The sequence below is a fragment of the Melopsittacus undulatus genome, chromosome 3 (assembly GCF_012275295.1).
Source record: "Melopsittacus undulatus isolate bMelUnd1 chromosome 3, bMelUnd1.mat.Z, whole genome shotgun sequence".
NCBI classification, from domain to species: Eukaryota; Metazoa; Chordata; class Aves; order Psittaciformes; family Psittaculidae; genus Melopsittacus; species Melopsittacus undulatus.
Window position 1 is genome coordinate 107,428,333 of NC_047529.1, and position 21,405 is coordinate 107,449,737.

General features: G+C 50.4%; 1 protein-coding gene across 1 annotated transcript in view; it reads right to left on the bottom strand.

Moving 5' to 3' along the window:
* ITPKB (inositol-trisphosphate 3-kinase B) overlaps nucleotides 1-21,405 on the bottom strand; it is a 68,047-nt gene that overhangs the window by 10,960 nt on the left and 35,682 nt on the right. The window contains exons 3-5 of the mRNA XM_034061084.1: nucleotides 4,695-4,794; nucleotides 3,864-4,077; nucleotides 1,189-1,393 (exon numbers count right to left, since the gene is read on the bottom strand). Of these exons, the coding sequence (XP_033916975.1) occupies nucleotides 1,189-1,393; nucleotides 3,864-4,077; nucleotides 4,695-4,794 (519 nt within the window). The remainder of the gene's footprint in view (nucleotides 1-1,188; nucleotides 1,394-3,863; nucleotides 4,078-4,694; nucleotides 4,795-21,405) is intronic.

Here is a 21,405-nt window from a genome sequence, read left to right on the forward strand (position 1 = left end):
AGTAAAACACCACCAGGAAAGCCTACAAATCTGCTGTACAGGCTTTTTCAGGCAATGGCTTCATTTGGTTCAATTCTACCATTGTTACACAGCTATCTCCAGTCAGGAGAGGTGTGGGAGTTTAAGGCCGCAGCTGCAGAGACTCAGATAGATGTTCTGGGAGAATTCTGCCCAGCTCAGGAAAAAACCAACCCGTCATCAAGAGAAAGAAACTTCTTCAACACAGATGCATGCAGAAATCAAGCCATCATTTCTGCCAAGAGCAGAAGTGGCTGCCTTGAGCTATCGCTGGGCCCCCAGCAGTGCCCCAAGCCTGACTTGCTGCAGACACAGCTTGACTGAGCTCCTCTCAGCTGCCAAGCCAACACCATGCCCAGGCATGTGATGAAACCTTTAGCTCAAGCATGGTACTACCTCTAACTCATGTTGGCTGGCTATCAAAGTCATTAAACCATTGCTAATGTTCACGCAAGTCTTCTTGCCCTAACACAACTGCTTTGAGGTTACAGACCTAATTCTGTTCAAGTGCCATCCCAGACATCTCTCTGGAGCAAAGCCTGCTTGCCAGGAGAAAAGCTCCTGGGCTGGCTCATCTAATGGGGACACAAAAGCATCCCAGCAGGTGTCTCCAGCAACACAAGCTCTGAACATGCACAGTCAGCAGGTTACGTGTGTGGCAGGAAGTGCTGCTACTTGTGTTCACCCCATTTCATAAGGCTCAGTTGCTGAATTTGTCCAGGCAGGGATGTAAATACATCCTCCTCATCGACTGGGGACAAACTCACAGCTCCGGCCACAGATCAGCACGCATTCAAGCTGGGATTTAGATTGACGGCTCAGTCTAGCAGCGCAGCAGTATCAAAATCAAACAACTAATTTGAGCCTTCAAATTGGAAGATGGCACTTTGCATTTCATAGTCAAGGAAATCAACCAAGCAGCTGATTTAATGAGATTATGGCTAAAACTGTCCTCTTGCATTGGTGCCCTGAGGTCATCTGCACTCTCAGAAGAGCAGCTCTGCCCCAGGCCACGTGTGTGACAAGGGTGGTTTGACTTGCAGGGACCAGGGATGTCCTGATAAGACATGGTCTTGCCACCAACCTGCTATATGTGTGCCTCTGTGAGTTTGGTTACCAAATGCTCTCAGCAGCTGTTCCCCCTGCTCTGCACATCTGGAGCAGCCTCACCTTTATCCCCTCAATCCTGAAGCCCAGCGTGGCAGTCGAGCTGATGGTCTCCCTCCATTGCATGTAGCGGGGCTTGGTTACTGCCCGCAGCACATTCTCCTCCTCAGTGGGGGCATCAGGGTCCACCTCAATCATCTTCTGGTACATGTCCTTCCTCAGGCTTGGCTTCTTCCGGGCCTTTATCAGCTCCTCCTCCAAATATGTCCTACAAGGAAGGAAGGGAAACATTAGAAGGCCCTAGGACCACCAGAGAAAGTGCCATATACCCATAGACAGCCCTTGTCCCAGAAATCAGGTCAAGCCAGAAGAGCCAATGTCTGTGGAATAAGGCAACACAAGCAATAACAGAGCAAACCCCACTGCAGGTAATGGATCCTGATTCAAATAGCACTCCGTCATCAACACCTGGTTATCTTCTCAGTTCATCAAGGAACCACAACCAGTTTGGCTGTAACAAGGGAGGTTACTTCTCACAGGTGCCAATGATGTTACTGCCACCTCTTGTTCCTGAGGGGATCTGGTCCTCTGCTGGTCAGCAGACCTGAGCAGTCACTTAATGGCTCTCACAAATCTAAACATGGCTTTCAAGATGTATCCACAAAAGTGCCCACACACTCTAGGACCCATCTGAGTTGAAGACACCATCCCTCCTGGGACTTGGATGTGGGAAAGGAGGATGGAGAGTGCAGAGGAGTGTGCCAAGACCTTGGCTTTATGCATCCTTCAGAGGAGCACCACTCTGAGCCAGAGAATGGTAATGGAGAACTGCACTCAGGCATGCAGAAAAAAACATCATCTACAAAATAATAGTTCCTGCAGCAGTAATAAACCACTATGTAACTCCTCTATGTCTCCCAAACCCGCCCCAGCTCAGCCTGGCAGGTGCCCAGGCTCTCTCCAAACAACTCATCAAGCTGGGGAAGATGTCCAAGGCAAATGACACAGGAATGACCCTCCCTCCCCATCTGTCACCTCTAAACTGCTCTATACCTCCCACTCGCCATGCCCAGCTCTGCAGAAGGGCTATGCCATCTTCTCATGTCCCTTGTGCCAAAATCCCTGCACTGAGAGTGAGGTTCACCTTCAGAACCAAGCCAAATGCATGGGGAGGATGTTAGGCAGACTACGTGGGATGGGGTTCCTGTGTTTCCCACAGGCTAAGCAAGGCAAACTGGTGTTTTTTCTCAGGGCAGGGATATGACATCTGCAGGGTATCAGACCATATGAAAAACACTGCAGATGGACATGATAAAAGGCTTCAGCAGAGATCACCAGAGCCATGATTTCTGGGCAGGAAGAATGAAAGAGCAGAATAAAGCAGCGGTGTGCTCACAGGTGCTGCTCATGCTACTCAGACAGCTAGATTGCCTTTTGATGAGAATGACAGATTGTCTGTGGTTTGGTCCCCCTGCACTGCTCCAGGCTTGAACCATCACCAGGGCTTAAGATAGACAAAGTTTTGTTTAGGGGTGACTGGAGGAGGCTGCTGCATTCCAAAGCCAGGCTGGCAGGAAAAATCCAAACCTGTGTCTACCTGGCAGACAGCTGCTGGCTCAGAGGAGAGGTTTAACAGCCTTGAGGTTTTGTTTATCTGCCCCACTGCGGGGATGCCCCTCTCCCCAACATCATTAGCCTAATCCACCCTCCCTCACCAGCTCCTTCTACAACACCATCTTACTGAATGATGACGATGATGGTGCCCAGCACATATCCCCCCTTGCCTGCTCTGCCTGTCTTAGCTCCAAAAACCCAAGTGCCCGAAATCACCCAACCTGTGATTTGTGTGCAGGAGGCTTTCCTCCTCCCGGAGACAGCCACAGGAGCACTGGGGCAGCATGTCCAGCAGGTCTTCTGGTGGCTGCCATCTCTGGATCCAGAGTGGATCCTATCTCCTTCCCACATCAACATGGTACGTACCAGCCAGGCACACGTGGCTGCGCTGGGGCCCCCTGCCCTTCTCTCCACCCCTCCAGTGGAAAGTATTCCTCGCCTCTTCCCTGCTGACAGCCTGACACGCCAGTTCGAGTTTCACATCAGGAATTCAAGAGGGGAAAAATAAAGATTCCTCTCTCCCACAGAAACCATCAGCTTTTCCAGCAGCACAACCATCTCCACCGCGTCCAAGCTGCGCCTTAGCCAGCGAGGGGGGTCTCAACCCGTCCTACTGCCAGCCTGCAGCAGACCCAGGGCTGAGCGATGGTCTAAGGCTGCTCCAAAGCTGGCAGCCACGGGCGGTCACCAGCCCTGCTCACACTTGCTCTGGGACACCCCAGTCAGCTCAAAACCTGCTGCTGGCCAAATGGCTGCAGCTTGGGATCTGTAGATGGTTCTTAGGGAGGACACGGGTAATGTTGCTCATCTGTTAGGAAATGTTTCAAGAAACTTGCGTGAAAGGCTTTAAAGTACTTAGCACACACATTTTATCCCTCAAGTGTGCATGGGAGCAAAGGGTGAACAGAGGGAAAGTGCCTCTCTCACCGAAGCTGCGCCATCCAAATGTCATCCAAACCCCTCTGGCACCAGGGGCAGGATTTCCCACACCTTTTGCTCCCTGCCCCTTGACTGTGTCCTCATGTGGCAGATAGGCAGGTTGCAGGTTGTGTTTCAGCGAGTTTTACCCAGGAGATGCATTTGCTTTGAGTATCTCATCAAACAACATCCCCAAAGCCACTCACCTGACCCCCATTTTGCAGTCCATGACGCAGGGTGAGTCGAATTCAGCCAGCAGATCTTCCATCTGGTTGTATCGCTCCCCATCTTTCACCACATCACCATGGTAGGCAGGAACATAGGGCTTCAGGACATCATTCATCAGGCGGTCGAGGCAGCGCTGCTCAGATTCACAGTGCTTCTTCAGTATCCTGCCGTTAGCTGCTGCCTTGAAACTACCTGAGGGTGACAAGGGACAGTGTACACTTGCATTGGATGATAGATGATACTGTGCCTTCCCAAAACAAGACAGGCAGCCCAGCACCCTGGAAGTGTGTCCATTGATACCTGCACCCAAAAGAGACCCCACAGGCTGGGACTTTCAAGCTCAGGCTCCCACTACCACAGGTTTATGATCAGCAACATCACACCTTAAACGGGGCAGAGACCTGCCCGCAGCACCCAACACATCTGCCTCACATCCTGTGTGTGCTTTGCGGTAGGTTCACACCTTTGTCTCTAGGCTCATGCATGGGGCATCTTTGTGTCGGGCAGCATCACCTGCTCTGGTGTGTATCAGCAAGAGCTTGGGTCTCACTCAAAGGACCCAGCTTTCTGCTGCTTGAGAAAATAGCATCGGTAATACCTTCTGGCCATGGGAGTCTGAAAGCACAGAGCACTGCACCTCCACGTCACCCTCCTTAATATTAGGTAAGTCACTCTCCTGGGATAGAGATGTGGGAGCTGAAATCTGTGACCTTCACGCAGCAGTCAGAAGCAATTCTGGCCAACAAAGCCCATTAACCTGAGATAATGAAGAGCCTTTCCCCAGCTCTGCCCCTCCCCATGCTCCATACCTGCGTGTCCCGCTAGCTGGATCCAAGGATACTTCTTCTTGAAAGACATCACAAATGGGGACCAGTGCACCATATTCTTGATCTTCCTCCATGACTTGCTCTAAGGGGAAAAAAATCATGAAGGTGAATACAATGTTTTAAGCTTTTACCATCTGTAAAGTCACTTCAGGCAGCACACAGCTGTTTTGGACATGGGAAGAGGCATCAGAGCCAGTGCAGGATGGAAGCAAACAGAGAAGCTGCTCTTTTCCCATTGCCCTGTGCCAAGCCGGAGCCTCTATATTCAAAAATCACAAGTAACTTCACTGAAGTGGATGGCGTTACAGTCTTGTTCCAGTTGGCTGCTGCTGCAGAGGACCCAGCCATCCGCACTGCTTTGTCTCCACTCCCCGCATCCCTCTGGAGAAGCAGCAGGGACATTAACCCATCCTTGGGTACTGCAATTAGATCACTGCAGACGGAGCGGGGAAGGGAGCCCAGGATTTCTCCTTGGCCACATAACTCATCTCCAGCTTATGCAGGGAGCAGGAGATGCTCACACAAGCAGGCACAGGCTCACTGCCTGGCTTTTGTTCCCCACGGAATGTCAGCTGCTTTGTCCATTAGGTTGGCAACACACGTGCCACCGACCCGCCTGCTCCGGCCCATCCGTAAGTACGTTTTGGAGAACAATTCCCTTCTGACATGTTGTGTTTCTTGTCAGATAGATTGCACAAAACTATTTACATGACTGTAACAAGGGCTGCATCAGACATACGAAAGCCTCCTTCAAAGGCTCTTTCCTGCTGGATTGTTCTAGGGAACATGCCACCAGTAAAGGCAGGGGGATGACCTCTTATCTCAGCCCCATAAGGGCGACAGCACAAACAAATCCGGCAAACAATACGCAATGGTGACAATGGAAAAACGCCTCCTTGCAGGAGCTGGGGCAAACAGATGGTGTAAGTCCTGGCTGCTCTGAGCTACTGGGTTCAGCTGGAAGCCCGCAGATAAAATTATCCTCATTTGCTCCGCTCTGAAGGCATGGGAGGGAGCCTTCCAGAAAGCCCAAGTAATCTCTTCCTCATGTTGGGAGAACCATTCCCTGTTCCAGTAACGCCTTGCAGACAGGCGCGGAAGAGCCAGCAGCCCCGACTTGCAGTTTGGATGCTTGTCGGGGGTGAACTCACGGCACAGGAATCCGTGCTGGGAACTGCTGACATGTTTAAATGGCGAGGAAGAAGCCAGACAAAGATGTTAGTGTTTAAAGTGTGCAAATCACATTGGGTTACCCCTGCACCATGCAGCAGCCCCACTGGGGAGGGGGACACATGGCATGCAGAGGCAGGGGCTGCCCGCACAGTGAGGACCAAGGGAAGAAGAAAGGTCCTTCCCCACTTCCCAGCTCGGGAGGAGCAGGGTGGCCCTTCCCTGGATGGCTGCCCGTGGCCCGGAGCGTCCCGGCGTGCCCTGGCACTGGGACAGCAGGGCAGGAATTTGGCAAGGAGCTGCCCAAGCGCGGGGTGACACCGGGCATCCCCTGCGCCCAGGCTCCTCCGTGCCATGGGTTTGCTCTGCCGCCCAGCTTGCTTGCTTTGGCAGGGGGGCCGGGCAGTTCCCTACCTGACATGAGGATGAATGTTTTTATTTCCAAGCACGGTGCCAGAACTTGTGTGCTTTAGCTGTTCTTTGTTCTCCCTTTGGCAGAGAGTGGGAGGGAAGTGGGGGGGGTGTCCCCTCCTTTTGTTTTTAAAATAGTAACATCAAATCCTGGCTGATGTCATGAAAAAAAGAAGGGGGAAGAAAAAGTCTCAGAGGGAGTTCGGACTCCAGATGAGTGTGACCTACCTCCTCTAAAACAAGGAGGAGTCCTCCCCCCACTTACTGCACAGCATCGTAAGTCACTCAGTCCCAGGAAACACGCCAAGGCAACGTATCTTCCCAAGCCAAGATTTTGTTTTTCGGTGGTTAGAGCTTTATAGCTTGAACCGTGAGCACAGCACAGGCAGAATGAAGGCAAACAGCCCCTGAAGCAGGACAAGCTATCCTGGCTTCCCCTGCAGGGGGTTTCCTAGGAGTGATGTGTTCCTAGGGTAACGGCCTGCAGCCCCCCAGAGACACAAAACACCACAACTGCCTTTCTGCTGAGCTGCACAAGACAAAAGCAGTCACTGAGCACACCCACACAAGAAGCAGGTTGCATGTCCCTGTCCCACACTGAAGGGAATCATTTTCATCCAGGCACTGCCTAGTTTCAGGCACACCTTTGGCCATGCATTTCTAACCCAAGTTTTAAGGACACATTTAACGACTTAATTTATGGGGAAGCTTGAGGCAGCTTTGTCCATCTCAAGTCACTCCCAGCTTGCTGGAAACAGACTGTGAAGCAAGTTGTGGCCACTGCAGCAAGCTGTGGCTTCACGCAGCCACTTCCCCACCGCCATTGTGGGGATAACCACATGGGCACCTGCAGGAGAGAGGAAGGACCATCCCTGCTGCAATCCCCTCAAGAGTGACAATGGCCAATACCCGCAGTGATCCTGCCACCCCTTTGCCTGAAGATTCTCCCCGGCTAAGAAGTTGCTCCACAAGGTCATCCTTTGTATTTTCCCTCCTGCTTCAAGGGAGATGTTATGTGGCTGCAAACCATTGGCAGGGTCCTTCACAGCCACTGGGGATGACTGAGAGCTTCCAGCTAGAGGTCTGTGTTTATTCAAACACTGGCCTGTGTTCAGAAATCTGTCTCAAAGCTGACAACTTGGGATCCTGGTCCTGCCAGCCCCTGTGTGGGGCTCCTGCAGCTGGCTATGGAAAATCAGAGCAGCGAGGTCCACACCACTCCAGTTGGACACCATGGCCATGTGCAGGAAACAGCCCCTCTGTGCTGTGTGCCTCCTGCCCTATTAATATACAAAACACTATTAATATACAAAGGCAGCATTAAAGCTATTTACAGTAAAGAAATCTTCTTTAACCCAGCCTGTCAGGAACCGTAAGGGCATTGCCTCCAGGCTCTTCTGTAACTTTTGGGTTATATGTCAAGGAATTATTGCACATAGGTCCAGGAGCACAGGGGCAGCTGTATGCTGTATGTATATGGTGGAGGGGTTACCTGCAACAACCCCTCTCCGACTCAGACTACAGGATTTTAGTGGGAGGTGTCCCTGCCCATGGCAGGGGGTTGGAACTATATGATCTTAAGGTCCTCTCCAACCCTAACTATTCTATGATTCTATGATTTTTCCCCACATTGGAAATAACAGCTTCTTGGGAGTGATGCTGGTGAAGGACAGCTACATGCTCTTCTCATTTGCCTACAAGGAAGTGAGCAGGCAGGTTGTCGTGCCGAAAGCGGAGCATGCTTCACACTCTTTTGCATGATCAAAGTCTGTGCCTGCCTGTGGCACCCTGGCACCTTGCTCTCCCCCGAATCCAGCTCCCTGGTTGCTTTCCCTCCTGCAAAGCTCACGAAGCCGTGTTGACTGCATGTAGCCTGTGTAAGCAGTGAACATGCATGAGGTGTCTGATGAAATTCCACACTTTCCATTTAAAACCTGTTCCAGCATCAGCAAATGACTGAGTAGCTGTTAGGTAGCACATTAGAGCTGTTAGGTAGCAAGTTAGCGACTCTGAAATATATTTAGTGAGGAGCGGCACAGTTTTCCCTCATCATCTGCCACATGGAAATGAAGCTGAGCAACTGTCAGAACCAGCTCTAAAAATGAACTTCTAAGGGTTCTGCAGCACTCTGCTTCTGTCTCTGCCCTTTTACAGCTTTCGCTTGCCATGGAGCACAGTGCCCCAAGCTGGATGTGGGATACGGGCCAGAGGAGTTAAGCCCTTCCAGTGAGCACCCACAATTGGTCAGTGGGAGAGGAGTGCTGGGAAAACACTTTTATCTGCTGCATGTTTAACTTTACTTATCTGAAGCTGAAAGCAAACTCTAGGCTTTCCCCATCTGTCAATAGAGCTTCATATGGAAAGAACAACACAGGAGAATTTAGTGCCAACCCAGAAGGTCAGGGGATATATTGTGTTTAATTAGATTAAACAAAAAGTGACCGATGAGCTCAGTGCTCACTGTACATTTTCCCTATAGCATACGGCATTCCTTTAATGTCTGCTTGCAGGATTTGTGCCTTTCTGGGACTGCCTGTCGCCTCCCTTTCCCAGCACGGATGCTGATGGAATTTGATGCGACTCCCTGTGCATGGAGCCAGCGGGGTGCTCTTTCCTTTCCATGCATTCAGCCAGAGAGATAGGCAGTAACTGATTTAATTTGCTGAAATTATGGTTTCCTATGGTTTTATGGGACCAAATGTTCCTGGAAATAGCAGGAGCTGGACCTGTATTTCAGTGCTTTTTATTAACTAGAGCACGCACCATCGAAGGCAAGATTACACAGCTGGGGCAGGGGATGGGAAAGAGTGGGAGCAGTGTTCAGTTAAGGATTTTCCCCATTCTGAAAAGAACCTCAGCTCTTTTCTCCCAGGAAGATCCTGAAATAGCATAGGATCAGAATAGACAGAGGAAAACTGTGAGGAGACACCACTGCCCACTGCTTCCCCTGGCTTCAGTGCCACTGCTGCAGCACAGGGGCTTGCACGAGTGACACCCTGGCTTTTCCTTCACCAGCACCAGCACCCTTGCTCACTCCTCAGTCACCAGGGTGACTCTCCACTCCCAGTGGGGCCTGCTGGGCTCTTCGCTCTCACTTCCAGCTCTTCCAAAGGGAGAGGTGCAGCCCTGCGGTGCCAGGAGCCCCTGTGGGAAGGGGCTTTTGGCACAGGTCAGAAGGGCTCCGGGATGTTTCACTCACTGATTTGCTCCTTGGGTCTGAGGCCTTGCTGGTTTAAAAGACAATGTGGTGAGCAGCTGAGAAGGCAGGCTGTGTGGTGGGGAGCCCTCTTCGTCAATAACTAAAGAACCAGGGGGGAGCGTTTGCCCACAGAACTCACTCCGCATCAGCCTGCTCCATGGCCCTGTGGACGCAGCCAAGGAAAAAGAGGCCATTTAGTTTTCCATGTTTAAAAGAATGAATGTGTTTTCTTCTGGTCTTTAAAAAGTAGTTAAGGTTTCCCTAGTGATGATTGTTTCCCTTGACTGGGAAAAAGCTTGTCACTCCTCCAGCGTGGCGAGGAGGCCAGCTTTGTTCATTGTGCTGGGTGCTGGGTGCGGAGGGCAGTGGGGCAGAGCTGGCAGGTACCATGGAATGCCTCCTCCTGGCGTGTCCTGGCATGTGGGCGATCAAAACGCAGGATCCTGGCTGAAAACCCTCCTGCGATGTGCTCCGGAGCGCAACTGCTAACATGATGCAGAGCTGAGGTTATGCCCTGCTTGGCTCTGCCATCTCTCAGCCCCCTGAACACCTCCCTCTGCCCAGGCAGCAATAGAAAGAGCCCAGTGACTGCTTCAGAGGCTGTGATCACTGCCCCTGATGCTGGCAGCAAGTGACAGGCCCTGTTTTACATCATCTTCTTCCTATGCAAACTTCCCTTATCCATGCCAATGGATTTGCCTCTGTATTGTACAACCACTAAGCAGCCTTGTTTTGGCCAGAGGAGCAGCTTGCAATGGGAAGGTTGTGGGTCAGGAGGCATTTTTTGGTTTAGTCACACAAGGCATTTAATAAAAATCTCAGCAGCTCCCCAAAACCTGGCAGAGGCAATGAGCAAGCATAAAGTGAGGCCCAATGACTGACTTCACTCAAGTGAATACAAGGAAATGCAGTTTGATGACTGAAAGGCATTTCTGGGTGCCCAGGCATCCAAGTCCCAAGCCCCATTAGATGAACTGTCTCAATGGCTGGGGTGTAGGAGCTCCTGCTGGGGCATTGCAGCTTCTGCTGCTTTCCAAGGACTCTGTCTCATTTAGAGAGAGAGAAAATCCCAACAGGTGCATTATTCCTTTCACTTTGGATGCTTTGCTCCTCAGAACAGGCTCATTTTGGCCAGCGAGGACTTTGTCTCTCGCAGGAGAGAAGCCACTCCCCTCTGGCTCTGTGAGGAATGCCCTTTTCTCCATTGGGAGCAGGCCCACCAAGACCAAAGATCTCGGGTAAAGGGTCACACATAAAGCTACTGCCTTTTCTGCTGTCTGCAAGAGACCAGCATGTGTGATAGAGGAGCCTCGGTAAGAACCCCTGAAAGCCAGGAACATCTGCTCGTATCATTGAAACAATATTCCAGAGTATTGGAAAAAAACAGGAGCTTGTTGCAGGCTCCCTCTTCCTGCTTGGGGTGGAAGCGAGGAGCATTAGAAGCAGCAAAGGCAGATGAGTGAGCTGCAGTCCTTCGGTTTGACCTCCCCTATCACAATGGAAGGAAACGGAGCGGCTGTGGGAGCCAGCTGCACAGAAGTCACCCATCACCTAGAAGGACATTTGCAGCCTCCTCACCCACAGAGCCCAAGCAGAGCACAGCAGTGGTGTGGGACCCATGTCAGTGCCACTCTTGGGGTTCACCATTGTTAGAGCTCTCTGTCCAATTTGGCAAAGAAGGAAAGAAGCCAAAAAAGCCTAAGAGAGAGCACTGGAGCTCAGAGGCACAGCCTCAAAGTCATGGCTGTCTCCATGAGGCATTCCTTCCTTTACTTCAGCAAAGCCGAAAACCTCCTAATGCAGATCAGCCACAAGTGACTTTCCCATAAAGCCGGCTGAATTATTAATTGCCAGCATTAGACACATACAGCCTACTTTCCAGAGTCGGAACTGATCCAGATCTCTGGAAATGTATTTGCTACTCATTAAGCACACACAAATAAGGTTTGTTAAGCAATTTTCAGCTTAGAGAAGGTAAGTGAGTTATTCAGCAACAGCTAATCGCTTTTGCTGCACTGCTACTTAGGATGTACAGTGCTTCTTCCTCAGCAAGCAGCTAGCTTTTAAAAGCCAGCAGATGATTAAAATACTTGCTGGTAGCCAAGAGTGGGCCTTGGTGACCTGGTTTGTGAGGAGTCCCGGAGTGCTGCAGCCCATCTATGCAACATGCTGGTGCTCAGAGCTGTAGGCAGCCAGATCAGGCGTCCAGCTGAGAAACACGATGTGCTGTCCAAAGATCTGACCCCGTATCAGGGAACTTGTCATCGGCGTTGATGGAAACTGCTCTGTTTCCATCTGGAGACTTGTGTTTGATCGCCTTCCCAGTTCCAGAGTATTCACCACTGTCTTTTTCTGGCTCGTAATGTCATTTCTGCTCGCTGGCTCCTCTAGCAGCGCAACACTAGTTGGGGATGTGGGCTCCTGAGCCCATGCTTAGCTTTTACACTTCTCAGTCTCATCCTGCTGGTGGGGAACAACCCCCCCCCCCCCATCCTTCCCAAACCTGACGCTGTAAATCCCAGGAGCCCAATCCTGCCACTGTCAATCACTGTAAAATGTGGGAGCTAGCACTCCCTCTGGGACCAGAATACATGCCCTTCTCGACACCAAACAACTGCATCGGTCTCTGGTCACTTGATTTGAAATCCAGCTAAAGGCCAGAGCTGCAGTTTAGGATACAGAAGAGATTCAGCTCCTAAAAGTCACAACAGAGTGTTCCAGTGGGCAGTGGTCTGGCAGAGCACACAGCCTTCCTGTAAGCAACAACCTTCCCACAAGAGCTCTGCTCTTACAAGCCAAGCAGGTGGGACAGAAGCTGTAGACTTTGCTGGGTCCTCCCAAGGGATGGCCAGGACCCCTGAGTGCTCAGGGAAGGGGGCTCCCTGGCACAGGGTGTGTTGGGAAGCAACACAGGTGCTCAGACCAGCAGGAGATGGTAAAGTACTAGTTATTGCCAATCTAGTTTGTTTAGAATGGGAGACAGAGTTACTCATAGGATTCCGGCTGCCAAATATCCTCTTCTACATTTGAAGGCAAGTTTTAAAGGATTTAAACCAAGATGATATATTTAGAGTCTTCTTAAAGGAATTTTGGGTCAGAGGCATCAAACACAGAAGTGATATCAATGAGTAGAACAAAGCAGCTTCTAATACTTGGTTTTCTGAGTCTGATTTCTCTTTGTCTGTTTCAGGAGATGACCCAGAAATCTTGGGACTGGACTAGTCTGCTCTCTGACATGGGCCATGACATGAACTGAAATGCCAAGAGCTCATGCCCCAAAGAAGTGGGGTGTAGATGGACTTCCTGCCCCCCAAGGCCTACAGTGTGATGCTACATCACTCATCCATTCAGCCTGATTTATGAGCAGGCAGGGTGGACATGGGCCAGACCATGCAGGCACTGACTTCCAGTACTATTGTAGCCATCTGAAGTATTTCCTCTGGCATTAGCACGGAAGACATTGATATGGATGCTGTAAATACAACACCCTAAAAGCATAATGCCCATAAGCACTGATGATGCACTAGCAAGGTTATGCAAAAGCAATGCCAAGTCATGCAATGCCAGTGAAGCAACCTGCAGGAGAAGCTGGATGAGAAAGCCCTGGCTTTTAGGCTTGAGCTTTCCTGTTGCTGAAACCCCCAGCAGCTTGCACTGGTCTTGGACACATTTCCATTGTTGCTCCCTCCCTCATGGAGGTAGCTCGCTGCTCTTCTGCTATTTGGCCATAAGAGAACTTCACTTTGTGGAATATGTGAGCGACAAATTCATCTCTCTTCCAGAAGCAAGTGCAATGTTCGGATGTGCTTTAAGTGCCTTGGGCTGGAGTGGAAAGGCAGCGATGGAAGGAAGAAGAAAAGAGCCAGGCTATGGCTGTGGTAATTTGTTTAGAATAAATTAGTCATAAGCCCTGAATGTACCCACATTTACTGGGTATATGAAGTGTAAAAAGCTGATTTAGAAGAGCAGTTGTAAGTTTCATAAACATGACTAAACTCTAAAGCTGAATGCTCAACAGGCGTGACCTTCTAATTCTCCCTTAAATCAGTTTAGCACTCTCATTTGTGTTTGGAGTCCCTCATGTTTGGATAGCACTTTGATGATTTAAAGTACTATTTAGAGTTTTATTGTCTCTGCTGCTTCAGAGCTGGGACCGCAAATACTCTGCTAAGTGGCTGGAGGAGTTTCTGCTTATGCAGGAGCTGCTGGCAGCACCAGCCTCCCTCAGCTAGGCTCACCAGCATCACAACATGCTAGCATGGGATAGACTCCTAAATAAGATTAGCAACCAGAAGAACCTCCTCCAGGAGTGAAAATACAGCTCTGGTGTTAAAACAGCACTGATCTCACTACTAGAAACAATGGTCTGGACCTCAAGGCAAAGAGAGGCTTGTTACAAGCATTGTGCACCCACAGGCCAGTCCCTCCTTGTGCTGCAAGGTGAAGCTCAGAAAAGGACATTGCAGATCAGCTTTTACAGATCAGAGCATTCACTATTCCTGGCACCAGAGTCTGTGGGCACACATGGGGCTTCCCTTTACCAGAAAGAGACAGACTTAAGTTCATCTGCCATGGACTGCTTCCAAGCCCACCTCATGGGTACCCTGGATCTCTCTCCTCCACCAGCTTCCTGTCTGCACTGCCCTGAGTGGGTATGAGAAGCACTTCAGAAGCTGCTTGCAGTCACTCCTTCCTCACTGAACACATCTACCAGAGGCTGCACTAAAGCCAGGGGCTCCTTCAAACACAGAGCATCTCATATGCTCAGCTGCTCATTCCCAATTACCCCTCCAGCAGTGTCAGGCTGCGAACAGGGAGCACATTCCCATCCACTTCAGCCAGATGATCCTGTTCCCTGTCCTGTGCGGATCCAGACCCTGCTGTGCCCATGCTTCTTCAGGCAGGGTGCTCGGCACCATGCTGCCTGGTGAGGACAAGGGGTGGCACAAGCTCAGCGGAGCCAGAGCCCCAGTGGTGTGCCATGGGTACAAGCAACCTTAGCGAACAGGACAGAGGGATGCTGCCCCCCAAACCCATCACAGCAGGAGGTCTGACAACAAGCAGCCCTCAGCACAGCGCTAGCAATGACTTTATCCTCAGCTTCATTTTCAGAGTTAAAGCCTTATGCATGCCCCTGTGCAACCATTTTAGTTATGAGTCATTGAAAAACGCCAGCTTCAGCAACACGGCTTGACTTCTGCGGGGCTGGGTACATACCTGTGCCACCAAAGCCAACGTCCTGCCACACCTGCCTGGTGTGAGACCATCCGGCACGCTGCACAGCTCTGCACCAGGGAAAAGCCAGTGGGGTGGTGGGGAAGAAACTGTCACAGCATCAGGCAAGGAGGTTTCTTGGTAGTGATGAGCGATGGGGGTTTCCTACACTGCTGCTTCTCCGCTGCCTTTGAAGCTTGTGCATGGAGCTGGCAAGCCCCGCTGCACCCCGGCACACCCCTGAGCCCTCAGGGAAGGGGATGGCATCCTCAGAGAGGGTTACCCAACCACATATCCCAGCGTGGCACACGGGGTTGGATTTTCCAACCCGACCATGAGCTGACATGCAGGCGTGGGGCAGGGCAAGAAAAAGAGATTTAGCTGTTAAGTCCTAAGAAAATGAGGAAAAACCATGCTGCTCCTATATAAATGGCCCTGATCTCCTGTGAGCTGGTGCATGCGATGCCACAGGGGTGGGTTTTGGGTGGAAAAAGGAATACAAAGGCTGGCTAAGAAATCTGCCCCTCCAATGCATGTTTACAGCCCTCCACAGGGTGCTGGGGTGGAAGAGGATTCTCTAAGCAAAAGGGGAAATGCTCATCTGAAACAGGAAAATGGAACTTTCTTCTGAGCATTAATAATGGAAAATAGCCTCTGCAGTGGCTGTGTGTTGAATCCCCGGCTCAGGAGGAACACCCTGTCCTGCTGACAGCTTGCTTGGGACCCCAGGTCACCATGGGGGGCTGATGCTGGCACAGACACAAGGGGGAAGATGCTGGGGTCTTAGGGGGGATACAGTCAGCTGGGGCAATAGTTGCTGAGTGCCCTAAGGGCAACCCCTAAATCCTAGCATCCCCCTCAATGGATGTGGGAAGAGGGGTCTGAGTACCACAGCAATGCAGGCAACACACCAGATGCATACAGCATCACCCAGGGGTGACCCAGGCAACTGAAGTTCATCATTTATAAAGAGAGATTCAATTGCTTCTATTTTGGTTTTAAGTGAAATTGTTTCTAAACTAAATATTTCTCTTGAGAGAGTCTATTTTTAAAGCAAGCAGCATGACACAGTGTTTATGGACATAACTCCAGTGCCAGCCCCCATGTACCGGTTTAGCAAGCAGCAGCTTCTCCCTGATGAGCTGAAAAAGACTTTAAAGTAAAGCTCACAGGTTAAATACTTAAATCCAGATAGCCTTTCTCAGAACAGCACTGTTATGGCTGAAGAAGATGTTCAAGCCATTTTCTGATCCAAAAAAGGACAAGATGATGAAGGGTAGTTATATCTAGCTACATAATCGCAAGGGCACTGGCAGAAGCAATACAATGAGCCTATTATAAACACAGCTATAGCAAAGCCAGAGTTTAGCTCATTGTATTTAGCATTTCTAAATATATTTCAACTTAGGGATAAGAAAGGGAGAGGAGAAATGAGCACACGGGAGACACCCAGTTCTCTGAACCATCGAGGTTTTCAGCAAGGCACGAGCCCACGATCTCTGAGACTGTGTCTGTGGGCAGCAGCCGGCTGCTGAAGTTCTCCTGCCGCAGGTGACTATGTTTAGCTCCTCTTAGAGGGTGAAGGAAGCAGAAGAGGAGGCAGAAAAACTTAGTCATCTTCTCCCCTCAGACACTTTGCTGTTCATTTACTTCAGCAGCACATGAAGCACTTAGTCACTTGTTCTCCAACAGGCTTTTTCTAATGTTATTTTCCCAAACCAAAATACAAAGTGAAAAAGGAGGTTCCTTCCCAAATGAGCATCTGATGGAGGAGGCTGCAGGAAGTGAGCAGTGAGTGACCAGGACTTCACCCCATGGCTGCTATGGACACCCAGGACAGTGTTTGCAGAGTGCAGGAGCAGAGAGGGCAGGCGCTGCTGCTTCCTTTTGCTCAGTGACAGCTCGATGAGGCACTTCAGCACGCCAAGGTGCAAAGCATCCTCCTCTGCCTCCGGAGCTGAGATCTGCTTCATGCCACACCACAGGCAGTTGGTATCTGCCCTTGCAGTGAAATCATCTGCAGCGTTATAACACACTGCTCACGCTCCAAGTGTTTTCCTGCAGCAAGGAAAGAGGCACCTTGTCACCTAAACCATGTGTCCAGCTTGGATGTCCTCCATTCTCCAACACAGAAATACCAACCTCAGAGCAGCAGCTCCTTTGGGGCTGATTTCAGAAAGCCAGCAACCATAGCTCTTGCATTAAAGGAGTCCTTAAGGTTAGAAACTTGCCAAAACTGGCTTGCTCCAACAGAGCCATAGGAAAACTCAGGAGGGCTGGTGCCCTTCCAGACTCCTCTTGACCTCAGAAACACAAAGGGCCCTTGGCACTGCCCGTTTCTCCAGCAAAATGCAGGCACCAGCACAGGCACTTGCACTGAGATGCATGCTGGTGCTGAAATGCTGCCTGAAAAGGAAAAGCATGAATGACAGCAAGAAACAAAAAGCCTCTGAATGTGAGTGCAATTGAGACCTGGGCGTTTGGTTTCTCTCCTTTGCACAGCATCTCAAGGGCAGAAAGGCAAACCCCAAAAACCATTTTCTTCCCCCATCAGAGATGAAACCTGCTGGTGTGGCTGGAACCCAGTGCATTTTACAGCTGACATGGGATGGGGGTTTTGTAGGGCTCAGAAGGCACCCAGTTGGCTCGCTGCTTCCTGTTGCTTCAGCTTTACTACAAAGCAACATAAGTCTTCGTTCTTTGTTGACATTTGGTGCTGTACAGCAAAACACACATTATTAACTGAAAAATAGGAAATGCTGTGGCAGCTTTGAAGAAACTCAGCATTTTTCCTGTGCAGATACAAACACAAGTGGCCGAGTGCCAGATGCCTCTGCCCTGCTTTGAAGACCGACGAAATTCTTTGCAACAACCCTAAACTACTGCTTTGTTAGCACCCAGCAAGCTCCAGCGACACCAGCAAAACCTGGTATTTCCTCCTTCTCCCTCATAAGGGAGGAGAGGGGGATGCTTAATGCTACATTTCACCCCGAGCAGAGACAGACAGTCCTGCGCGCCTATCGCCGAGCCCAGGGCAGGCGGAGGTTGCCAAGACACCCGCTGACGCACAGCCGGGCCCCACTTCTCTATTTTTCCATTACACGGTGTTGAAGCTTGCAGAGCAGGAGGTGGCTTTGTTGAGCGAGCTATCGGGAGATCAGCGAGACGGCAGGATCCTGCAGGGCGTGCTGGGTGCTACTGACACCACCTTTAAGTGAAGGAGTGCGTGACGGAGCCAGCACTTAGCCTGGTTCAGAATAAACTTGAGCACGTTTTCAGATCTGGCTGTGAAAAAGGGCACACCTACTACAGTGCTCCTTGGAGTGGGGGTATAGAAAAGCTGAGGTCCTGAGCAGAGGGAGGTGTGGGTGGGAAACCAGAAATTCCTGGTGGTTTTCCATGGGGAGCACAGCAGTGACTCCTGGAGGAGGATGTGCTGGCACAGTCCTCACTCCAAAGTGCTACATGCGGTACCTGGACCTGCTGGGACCACGGCAACGTGGCTGCACTCGCATGGGCACTGCTTCCAGTCCCTTCCTTGGGGTGCACCCCACTGCTGTGCCATCACCTCCAGTGCAGTTTAGCTTGGCTTAGCCAGCCCTGCACATGCTTGGGACAGAGCTCTGTCTCACAGCATGGATGGGGAGCATCATGTGTGTAAGCAGCCACAGCCCAAGCAAATAATGACCCCATCCAAGAGCAGCTGCTTACCATAAGGTCTCTCCCATGCTTTGGCTGGTGTCATGTCTCCAGCAGAAGTTCATCTTAGCTCGTGGTTGGATTTTAACCCACCCTTAGCACTGAAGCTCTCCTCCCACTGCCAAATGTTGGCAACCACGGGGATGGTCTCTCAAGCACCAGCTCAGAGCAGCAGCCTGCCCAGCTTCTACGAAAGCCAGTGCTGTGTGACACCTCTGGTCATGGCTTACCCATCTTCCACAGCAGCTCAAAGCTGCAGGCCAGACTTGTGAGCTATTAAAAGCCACGAGACACAGCAATTTATGCAGTTCTTAACACACCCACAGCCTCAGAGATGGGCAACTAGGGATCATCGAGCCAGGTTTTGGGCATACCCATTCCAAGTACAACTCAAATATTTTTAAAGGATGCTCCCCAGAAGTCCAGCTTCAGAACATCTCCTCCAGGTGTAATTCCATCATGACAATCAAGAATTAACATTTGGGTTTCCTCTTTGGTTCAGTTATTGTGTTCACAATCTTATTTGTGCCTTCCTGGTATGAGCAGTAAAAACCCCAGCATTTTGCTCCCATACAGGGATCTCCTGCCCTGCAGGGTTAATTCCCCACCACTCTGGAGTACTGTGCAAGTACCGAGAGGCTGCAGCTGCTATTGCAAAGCCACCCCATTCAGCAGTGTGCTGGCTCGCAGTGTGGCAATCCTGTCCTCAGCAACAGGGGCTAGCAGACAGGCACAGAACTGAAGTATTAGTGCAGGGGTACTGAATCATGGCTTAGGGAACATCCCCTTCCTGAGGGAAAAACTTCAAAGTTAAAAAGCCCCAGGCATGTCTGAGTTCTTGAGTTGCTTAGGAATGGAAGGATGCTACAGAGAGGCAGTTTCGTGTATGGGATGGTCTCTAGAAGTTCCCTGTATCTCCTTTTGAGGTCTCCTATCTGAAAAACAACTCTAGCTCTCTACAGAAAAGAGCCAAGACCTTCACAGTCTACAACCAAATAGTACCAAGACCAACCAGAAATCACAAGTTACCTTTCAGTTGCCTTTTAGTGGCTTTGCTGAGCAACACTGCCTGGATGGCTAGTACTGTTCAGAGCCTCTGTTTGGGCTGTGGAGGAGAAGACTTAATGTTGTGCTGCAAAGTCACAACTATGTGCAATAGCCTATGGCTGCTGCGGTCTCTCTCGGCCTTACAAGGAACGACAAGGAGAGATCTGCAGAAAATGACCTGTACTAATTTGCAAACATACTGTCCCTGCTGAATGGCAAGCTACTAATAAAATGATATTTGCACTTATTTGCCTAAGACCATTACGGATTTGCCATTCCTTCACCTGCAGGAACACCAAGACTCGGCATGAAAAACAAGTCAGGAAGCTACTGATGAGAAGGTGGTATTCCCAATGCTTACAGCTACAGGAATTTCTGAAAAGGTTTCATATGCTCTCTCGTGCAGAAGGCAAAGCACTTCAGACTGTGGCCATCACCATCTGAGTCCCAGTGACAGCACCATCAGGGGAGGAGGCTCACACCTCCTCATCAGTGCTTCACTGGCAGTACATGGATCAGATACATGGCTACGTAGGAACACATCCCCAGGCCACCACCAGGCAGGAGAATTCATTTCTCCTAGGCTGCCATCTCTGAGATGGCCAAGCAAAACTGCTGCTGGTGCTCTTCCTGCACAGAGGCCCTGGACGAGAGCACGATTACCATCCAGGGGTTAGCAACTGACCGTACACCAGCACTTGCAGAGCTCTGCACAGGAGCTATGCAAGTATGATGGGTAAATCCTCTGTGTTCCTAATCACAAGTGGAATTGTCTGTGCAAAGACAGTATACCTTGCTCACACCTCAGCACCCGGCAATGCCACCAGCATCAGCTGAAGCTCCAGCTCATGAGACCAGATGTGAACATCTCACAAGACCTAAATCTGCCAGTGATATTGCCCAGGTAGTGCCAATGTGGACACAGCAAAAGAAACAAAAATCCATCAATAAAAGCATTTCATCTTGGCCAACAGCAGCAGCACAGGTCTGTCCCTCTCGCATAGTCATAGGGCACAAGCAGATGGAAGGTATCCTGTTTTAGTTAGCTTATAAACAGCTGTAAGCTTTTTAGGGCGTTACAGTCATTCATTCTGGAATGGAAAAGTTTATATGCTGGAAACAGTGTCTTGCTAATGAACTAAGGTATTTTTAATAGCTGGGTGTCAGAGGTACTAACAAAAAACGTGTTGATGAGGTGCTTATTTGTGACACCCGCTGATGTGCCAGACAACAACAAAGTTGTTCATCACAAGTCAGTGAACAGCACATCCCAGAGGGCGGCTAGATTAGGGAAGGGTGGAAAGGGAGGTTCTGGTGTTCTGTAGAGAGATGTAGTTAAAAGAAGAGTCATTGAAAGCATCTGGAAAATTATAGCTATGGCAAGCAGCTAAGAGAGGCTTATTTGGAAGATGCAGGTCCCATTAAAGGGTTGTTAATTTGAGTTCAAACAGCTTCAAAGGAAAGGAGCAGAAGTGCTTGCAGAAGCGAGGATCTGGACAAAATCAGGAGGGAAGCTGCAGCCGTGTCTGCTGCACAGCAGACAGTGCTGGGATTTGGGATTGGCAATGGAGCTCACCACGTGGGCTCTCTGTTTCGAGCAGAAAGCTTTAGATCCAGGGAGATGAGTAATGCACACATGGGGCTGTGTGTGTGCATCACCTGTACCTTCACTCCACCGCACTGTCTCTTCCTTAGATCAAGAAGACAATGCAAAAAGTTATCTGCTCCAAAGGACTGATCTCGAGAGCTGGATGGAGTGAGTCAGGTCTTGCTGAGTCTCCCAGTCCCATTGGAAAACATGAACAAGCCACCCCTTTCTTCAGACAAGCCTGCCCTTTGTATACTAGGGATCCTGTTCAGGTCGCACGGGGCCCTTCGCCAGCCCTGTGCTGTGCATGGGCCATGGCAGGAAGGCTGTGATGTGGGGGAACCATGCTGTCACAGCCAAGCACA